Source organism: Lipotes vexillifer, unplaced genomic scaffold (genome assembly GCF_000442215.2).
Source record: "Lipotes vexillifer unplaced genomic scaffold, Lipotes_vexillifer_v1.1 scaffold135, whole genome shotgun sequence".
NCBI lineage: Eukaryota > Metazoa > Chordata > Mammalia > Artiodactyla > Lipotidae > Lipotes > Lipotes vexillifer.
Genome location: NW_006774574.1, coordinates 146,951 through 156,275, shown reverse-complemented (window position 1 = coordinate 156,275; position 9,325 = coordinate 146,951). Strand labels below are relative to the sequence as shown.

At 35.6% G+C, this 9,325-nt stretch overlaps 1 protein-coding gene across 1 annotated transcript in view; it reads left to right on the top strand.

Moving 5' to 3' along the window:
* RECQL (RecQ like helicase) overlaps positions 1–9,325 on the top strand; it is a 35,117-nt gene that overhangs the window by 25,166 nt on the left and 626 nt on the right. Inside the window, exons 7-14 of the mRNA XM_007449365.1 lie at positions 267–433; positions 1,183–1,264; positions 2,324–2,472; positions 2,565–2,682; positions 3,457–3,595; positions 6,994–7,085; positions 8,178–8,397; positions 8,713–8,842. Of these exons, the coding sequence (XP_007449427.1) occupies positions 267–433; positions 1,183–1,264; positions 2,324–2,472; positions 2,565–2,682; positions 3,457–3,595; positions 6,994–7,085; positions 8,178–8,397; positions 8,713–8,842 (1,097 nt within the window). The remainder of the gene's footprint in view (positions 1–266; positions 434–1,182; positions 1,265–2,323; positions 2,473–2,564; positions 2,683–3,456; positions 3,596–6,993; positions 7,086–8,177; positions 8,398–8,712; positions 8,843–9,325) is intronic.

Sequence of the window (9,325 nt, the reverse complement as noted above, 5' to 3'; positions counted from 1 at the left end):
GGTATAGACCAGTGCTCAGCTGATTGGAAACGTTGTGGTATTCCCTATTGAAGACACCTATGGCCAAGAAGTGTTTCTGAAGAACCACTTAAAAGTAGAGTAAAGCCTGTCTATCACCAAGGCTAGGCAGCAACCACAGCTTAGATATAGATGGCTGTGGAAGTAAAATTGCAGTCATCTTGATGATCTGCAGAATGTTAGAAGATGTAATTTACTCCTTAAAGGATAGGAAGAGGGCTACTTTGTTTTTTGGGTTTTTTTTCCAGATTATAAGGCCCTTGGTATCTTGAAGCGGCAGTTCCCCAATGCATCGCTAATTGGGCTGACTGCAACTGCGACCAGTCATGTTTTGAAGGATGCTCAGAAAATACTGTGTGTTGAAAAGTGTTTTACTTTTACAGCTTCTTTTAATCGGCCAAATCTCTATTATGAGGTATGTAACTTTTATGTCAATTTATTTTGTGAAGGATTTCAGAAGAAAGGTTACTTTTTCATTATGTCTATTTACGTAAGTCACAGTTAATTATATTTAAAAGTTAAAAAGAAATCAAGTGAGTATAAGCAGACTTATTAAAGAATGCTTTCTTCGTATATCTCCTGTGCTATTTAATTCTTTGCTCGGTTAAGTAGAAAACACTGCCTCATTAAATTTGCTTACATGCTTTTTTATGCAAGGATGGAGAGAAAGCATGTATTGATACTAAGGACCCTAATGACATCTCTATAGAAATTAATTATGAAATAATGCAAAAATTAATATACCATTAAAGATTCGCTATTACTCCCTATTTAGATTTTATTTGATATACAACCTTGAAAGGTAAATAACCTCACAGCTGTTTTTACTTTCCAATCCTTTTAAGGATAGACTTAATATTTTTCTGAGCTCTTACTGACTAGTTGTTTCTGCCATGGTTTATGTTTTTACAAAAGTAGCATCAGAAAATTTAAAAAGTCTCTGTCTTTACAAGTTATTCACTGTTTCTGTGCCTCCTCATCTCTGGTAAGTTCAAAAATAAGGATCAAGAAGCGTCTGGGAGGTGATAGGGTCAGAAGGGCGAGTGAAAGAGTAATAGAAAAAAACACCATGCCCAAGAGAGTGGCGCCTTGAAAGTTGTAAGTAAACGACCGCATGAATGGTACTCATTAATTTACTTTTTAATAAGTTAACTTTTTTTTAAGGTTCGGCAGAAGCCCTCAAACACTGAAGATTTTATTGAGGATATTGTAAAGCTCATTAATGGAAGATACAAGGGGCAATCAGGTAATATAGACACAAACCAAGTTTGAAGACTGAGAGAGAACTTTCCAAAAGTAGCACATGTTATTTACACTAATACACTGAGAAAAAGATTAGCACCAGAAATATTAATGCATGGCAGAAGATACTTGAAAATATCATGATAAAATTAATTTTCTTGGTGATCTTAGAAATCAGGTGTGGCATTTGCTAATTACACAGATTATAAGAGTCATAAAACTGATTTAGTTTTGCTTATTTACACTTAATTGCGTTAAAGAGTGGACCTAATGACATAATGTTAATTATCAACAGCACATATTTAGTAAGTATCCACTGTGTATAAGATTGAAGGTTAAGCAGTGATTTTTCTAAAGGGATGTAAACTATAGTTCCTTATAGTAAAGGACACATTAAAGAAATAAACAGTACATACTGAATGAGCTAAGTATAGACGGAGTTGAGAGTGTGTATAACATGTGTTCCAGGATTAATGTAGAGACAAGTGTTACTAAAGCAAAGAGTTGGTGTAAAAGTAGCACTTCAAAACTATTCTGTGGATTTTTTCAGGAGATATTAATAGGGGCCATGGGTAAAAGGAGTTCCAGGGTCAAATAAATTTGAGAAAGGCTGCAGCTGTTTATTCCCCCTGCAGAGTCACAGGGTGTATCAGCACCTTAGAAATTCTGACCGGCCCTGCAAACAAAGAGACACACGTGTTTGTCTTTGTTAACCTTCCCAAACTTATTTGCACATGAAACTCTTTTCTCATAGCATGCTTGTTAACATCTTGTGGAGCTGTGGGGCATCAGTTTGAGAAAGACTATGTAGTGGGAGATAAAGCTGGAGAGAGAACTGAGATAATGGGAACCCAAACTGGTGGCTCCAGGCTTGTTACTGCTCTGGAGCAAGTTGGTGATCAGACCTTGAATTACACTGAAAAATCAGTATGTATTCAGGGCCTTGGAATTTTTCATAATTCTTATTTTCCCCCATGCATTGTAATTATCAGCCTCTTCAGTGTGTGAGTTAAAATTTTTCTAGGAATGTACTATATATATCTAACCATTTCTTTCACTACAGGAATAATATATTGCTTTTCTCAGAAAGACTCTGAGCAAGTTACAGTTAGTTTACAGAAATTGGGGATTCCTGCAGGGGCATACCATGCCAATATGGAACCAGAAGATAAGACCAAGGTTCATAGAAGATGGTCAGCTAATGAAATTCAGGTTAAGTAACAGATCTTCAGTAGAAGCCTAATTCACCTTTGAATATATTTTAACTTGACTTAATTAATATATAAAATGTTAACACATTTTAGGTAGTAGTGGCAACAGTTGCATTTGGTATGGGAATTGATAAACCAGATGTGAGGTTTGTTATTCATCATTCAATGAGTAAATCCATGGAAAATTATTACCAAGAGAGTGGACGTGCAGGTATGTGTAACTCACATCCAGAAATAATTTTTTTTTAATGCTTATTTATTTATTTGGCTGCGTCAGGTCTTAGTTGCAGTGTGTGGGCTCTTTCGTGGTGCGCAGGCTTTTCTCTAGTTGTGGCACATGGGCTCCAGAGTGCGCGGGCTCAGTAGTTGCAGCTCGTGGGCTTAATTGCCCCACGGCATATGGGATCTTAGTTACCTGACCAGGGATTGAACCCGCATCCCCTGCATTGGAAGGCGGATTCTTAACCACTGGACCACCAGGGAAGTCCCCTAGAAATAACTTTTAAAGAGCTTTAAAAACACTATAAATGATGTTTAATAATACTGTATTTTTAATCTTCTTTATTGGCTAGTATTTTTATAACAAACAATGAAATCTTTTTTGTAGTTTTATATTTGCCTATGGAGAAATTTTATTTATGTTCTATTGGAGTGTCATGAATTATTTCTTCTCATATTTGCTAAAATAATTTGATGTCCATCTTTGCCTCCTGAGTTTTTAATTAGTGGTTTCAAGTCTATAATTTAAATAACTGGATTACTTATGGACACATTTTTAAGCTAGTAAGGCTGATTACTGATATATCTCCTTAGTCATTTTTTTAAAAATTTGAGGGCAGCTGTTAAAATTAACTTTCACAGCTCTGTCTGAAATTTCTAGATATATAGTTAGACTACAAAATATTGCCAGCAAATTTTATATATTATTTTTGCATGTTTGACTTTTTAAAGTAATTATGCAATCTCAAGATTCTTCCCATTGCAGGTCGAGATGACATGAAAGCAGACTGTATTTTGTATTATGGCTTTGGAGATATATTCAGGATAAGTTCAATGGTGGTGATGGAGAATGTGGGACAACAGAAGCTCTATGAGATGGTGTCATACTGCCAAAACATAAGCAAGTAAGCACACACCTTTTGGTCACTTTTGTCAATTAAAGACAAGCACAGTATGAAAGCACATGACATTACTTTGAGTCCTTACTCAAGTGAGTAAATACATTAGTGAAACATCAAGTGCAAACCAGTAAAAGCAGATGTCTGAAGGGTGGGAACCAGTACATGAACCTGCAGGATGCCTGAATCTAAGAAAATATATTCTCAGATATAGAGAACAAAGTAGTGGTTACCAGTGGGGAGGAGCAGTATAGGGGTGGGGGTGTGGGAGGTACTGCAACACGGGGAGTAGCTAATATTTTGTAATAACTGTAAATGGAAAGTAACCTTTAAAAGTTGTATAAAAGTAAAAAAAAAAAAAATAAATAGTATCTTAAGTCTAAAAAAAAGAAAAAGTCATTCTCTGTTTGGGAAGGATAGCTGTTAACTTTTTTCTAAATGTTTGGTAGAATTCACCTGTGAAGCCATCTAGTCCTGGTCTTTTGTTTCTTGGGAGTTTTAAAATTACTGATTCAATTTCATTACTGGTAATTGGTCTGTTCATATTTTTTATTTCTTCCTCCTTCAGTCTTGGGAGATTGTACATTTCTAGGAATTTGTCCATTTCATCTAGGTTGTCCACTGGCAAATAGTTGTTCATAGTAGTCTCTTTGATCTTTTGTATTTCTGCAGTATTGGTTGTAACTTCTTTTTCATTTCTGATTTTACTAATTTGGGCTTTTTTTTTCTTGATGAGTCTGGCTAAAAGTTTATCAATTCTGTTTATCTTTTAAAAGAACCAGCTCTTAGTTTCACTGATCTTTTCCATTGTTTTTTTTTAGTCTCTAGTTCATTTATTTCTGCTCTGATCTTTATGATTTCTTTCCTTTTACTATCTTTGGGTTTTGTTTATCTTTCTTTTTCTAGTTCCTTTAAGTGTAGGTTAGGCTGTTTATCTGAGAGTTTTCTTGTTTCCTGAGGTAAGATTATATCACTATAAATTTCCCTCTTGGAAAGCTTTTGCTCCATTCCATAGATTATGAATCACTGTGTTTTAGTTTTCATTTGTCTCCAGGTATTTTTGCATTTCTTCTTTGATTCTTTGGTGATTCATTGGTTGTTTAGTAGCATATTGTTTATTAGCCCCTGCATGTTTTGTTTTTTGCAGTTTTTTTCTTGTAGTTGATTTCTAGTCTCATAGTGTTGTGGTTGGAAAAGATGATTGATATTATTTACTTTTCTTAAATTTACCAAGGCTTGTTTTGTGGCCTAGCATGTGATCTATCCTGGAGAATGTTCCATGTGCACTTGAAAAGAATATGTATTCTGCTTTTGGATAGAATGTTCTCTATATATCTGTTGAATCAGTCTGATCTAATGTGTCATTTAAGGCATTTCCTTATTGATTTTGTCTGGATCATCTGTCCATTGATGTAAGTGGGGTATTACAGTCCCTTACTATTACTGTGTCACTGTCAGTTTCTCCCTTTTTGTCTGTTAATATTTGCTTTATGTATTTAGGTGGTCCTACATTGGGTGTATATATATATTAACAGTTGTTATATCTTCCTGGATTGACTCCTTGATCATTATGTAATGTCCTTCTTGAGTCTTATAACAGTCTTCCTTTTAAAGTCTGTTTTGTCTTATATGAGTATATAAGACACTTTCATTCTATGGGTATCTTTAGAGCTGAGGTGAATCTCTTGTGGGTAGCATATATATGCAGGTCTTGATTTTGTATCCATTCAGGCACTCTGTGTCTTTTGATTGGAACATTTAGTCCATTTGTAGGTCTTTTTTGTTCCTTCTTTTGCTCTCTTGTGATTTGATGACTATCTTTAGTATTATGTTTGAATTCCTTTTTCTTTATTGTGTGTTTATCTATAATAGATTTTTGGTTTGTGGTTACCATGAGGTTTATATATGGCAATTTCTCTATATATACATGATTGTTTTAAGTTGCTGGTCTCTTAATTTCAAATGCATTTTAACAATCCTGCATTTGTACTCCTCTCCCCCACAATTAGTATTTTTAGTCTCAGTCATCTTTGTAGTCTTATTGCCTATCATATAAGCCTATCATATAAAAATGACTCAAAATTTTTGAAATAAGCAGCAATTAGACTGTGATAGAAAATGGCATTTCTTTCCTATGGACGCCACAATAATATAGTTTAAAAAATGAGAAAACGAAAATGTCCTTAAAATATCCAATATCCAGTAGCCCCCGTGAAGCATATTTTGGGGTTTAGACTCAAACTGATACTGTAAAATATAAGAAACTGCTATCAGGAAGAGTCTCTTAATACAGGCATACCTTGGAGATATTGCAGTTTCAGTTTGAGATGACTGCAATAAACTGAATATTGCAGTAAAGCAAGTCCCATGAATCTTTTGGTTTCCCAGTACATATATGTTATTTTTACACTATACTGTAGTCTGTTAAGTGTGCAATAGGATTATGTCTATAAAAATAAGGTACATACCTTAATTTAAAAATTATTACTAATAAATGCCAACCTTCCTCTGTGCCTTCAGCAAATTGCAGTAGTTCAGACTCTACTGATCACAGCTCACCATAACAATAGAATAATATTGGAAAAATTTGAAACATTGCGAGTATTATGAAATTGTGACACAGAGACATGAAGTGAGCAAATGCTGTTAGAAAAATGGTGCCAATGGACTTGCTCAATGCAGGGTTGCCACAAACCTTCAGTTTGTAAAAAACACAGTATCTGCAGAGCACAGTAAAGCAAATTGCAGTAAAACAAGGTATGCCTGTAGCTGTGAAATACTGAATCTCAGACAATTTTTTAAAAGCAATGTCTATTGACAACATATGGAAAAAATTATTATACGTGGTGGGCAGAATAATGGTCACCCAAAGATGTCCACATCTGAATCCCTGGAACCTGTGAGTGTGCTACTTTACATGGCAAAACGGAATTAAGGTTGCAGTCAGCTGATCTTAAAATAGGGAGATAATCCTGAATTATTTAGGTGGACCCACTATAATCCCAAGGGTTCTTAAATGTGGAAGGAGGCATAAGATGTCAGAGTGATGTGAAGACTTAACCCACTGTTGTTGGCTTTGAAGATAGAGGAAAGGGGGCCATGAGCCCAGGAATGCAGGCAGTCTTTAGAGTCTGGAAAGGGCAAGGAAACAGATTCTCCCCAAGTGCCTCCAGCAGAAATCCAACCCTGCTGACACCCTGATTTTAATCCAGTGAGACCCATGTCAACCTTCTAACCTACAAAAATGTAAGATAATAAATTTGTGTTGTTTTAAGCCACCAAGTTTGTGGTAATGTTATGGCAGCAATAGGAAATTAATACAGTATATAACTCTGTATTTTAAAATAGGGATTCTTAAAACTCTGTTAATTATTTGATAATTTGTATCTCTGATGTGTTTGCAGCTGTCGCCGTGTGTTGATAGCTCAACATTTTGATGAAGTATGGAGCCCAGAAACATGCAACAAAATGTGTGATAATTGCTGTAAAGAGATTTGTGAGTTGTTTTTTAAATCCTTATAGGCTAATATTTATATGTAGGAATACATGAGGGCAATATTAGACACCCAAAATGGATTTAAAAGAATAAGCAAGGTGTGAATCGAATTTCCCAGATTCAAGAGTGACAACACAAAGTTTTGAAACAGAGGCAAAATTAAAAGCCATATGTGTATGCACTTATTTTATGTTGCTACACTGAGGACATGTTAAATTTTTAAGAAATGAAGGGAAAAGTTTAAAAACCTTCTGAATAGAAATACTATTTTAAGTAAGAGAATGCTAACCTCTTGTGATAATCTCTAATGCTTTATAGTTACTGATTGGAAAGAGAAATATAGTGTAAAATAGAGACTATAGCGTATCATTTTTGATCCAGATAATGGCTAACCACTCATAAGACACTAATTTAGCAGTGTGTTGGTGCTGTCTTTTCCCTTTTTAAAATCCTGTGTGTATGTGTATTATTGGAAGAGCTGGACTAACCCGTTCCTCATTGAGTTCTGATGCCTTGGTCAGTGAAGGTCACAATTTTAACTTTGCAGCTAGAGAAAATTATTTGTGTTTATTAGATTATTTTATACTGCCCAAATTAACAAAAGCCTGATACATACATCGGTATCATCGGTATCAGTAATTGGGAATAACTGTCCACGACATTCTTGTCATGAAATTAGAGTCCCTAGGAAGCCATACCGGTTGTCAGAATATTGCTTAATGAGCATGCCTCAGGTAACATGAAGAACAGACTGACTCTGACTCGCCTGTGAACACCGCTAAGTATTGGTCATAATCCTGTTTGGCTGACACTCTTTGGTTCCTAGAGCAATACCCAAAGGCCTTCTGATCACCAGATTATTTTCTTTACATCACTTAAATCTCACAGTGTCTTACAGAGACTATAGCTTAATCTAGTGATAAGAGACTTGAGCGGTAGTCTTAGTTCAGAACATAGAAACAAATCAGTGTTTAGGGTGGCTCACACTGGGTGAAGACTTATTTTTTAAACCAGTCTAACCACTTAGGACGGCCTATCCTTGCCCTAATTTTGAAATCCCATTCACCTGTAACCATGCCTCTTTCATTACAGCATTTGAAAGAAAGAATGTAACAGCGTACTGCAGGGATCTAATCAAGATACTGAAGCAGGCAGAGGAACTGAAAGAAAAGCTCACTCCACTGAAACTGATCGACTCTTGGATGGGAAAGGGTGCAGCGAAATTGAGAGTAGCAGGTGTTGCTCCTCCCGCGCTTCCTCGTGAAGACCTGGAGAAAATTATTGCGCACTTTCTTATACGGCAGTATCTCAAGTATATACAAACCCATTTCTTGCCCTTTCATGTTGTCTTTATGATTCTCATTTTATAACTGCAGCAGAACAAATGGTTTTGTGGTTGTTTCATAAGAACTTTTAAACGCTATGCAAATTCAAACTTTGATTACTGTATGTCAAAAAAGCACAAAACTAGAATACTTTCTATAAAGATAAACTGCATTTTTATACTAAAAGTTTTATATTTCATATCAATGTTACTTAAAATTATTGCACTTATTTTTTTTAAATAAATTTCAGTTTGTTGTCTGCAGTTTGTCAAAACCTGATTGTTGGCCTTTATCTTCTGCAGAGAAGACTACAGTTTTACAGCTTATGCTACCATCTCATATCTGAAAATAGGACCTAAAGCTAATCTTCTGAACAATGAGGAACATGTTATTATCATGCAAGTAAAGAAGCCCATGCAGAGCTGTTTCAGGGTAGTTATTAATTTTTAATTTTTATATATTTGAAAAAGACATTAAAGCCTATGAGATGCTTTTCTTTAACTAGTACTCTCTTGGGTCCAGTGGAGCATAAGAAGAGATTAAGTCAGTTTTCTTCCTGGAATCTGGGTATAGAAGAGAGAAAACCTACTTTTGTGTTCTGTAGAGGTATTGAGTAGAAGAATATAGACTAGGGGTTTCCAACCTTTTGGGATGTGAAGACTCCATGTATGTCTGATGTTATGAGGCACCCTGCCCTTGCTTGTGGTCACTACTGGCTGAGAAGTCTGCCTGCACAGCAGAGGTTGGAAAGCACTGTCACAAACTAACTGCTCTCAAGCCTGCAAAAGCACACCAGGCACCAGCGTGTCTAAGGACATGTCAGGTGTTCTTTACGGTCTTGACAGCACAGCCCCTTCTATTTAAGATGGGGCGCATACTGGAAGAAATTTGAAGATAAAAAACAAGACCACTGGA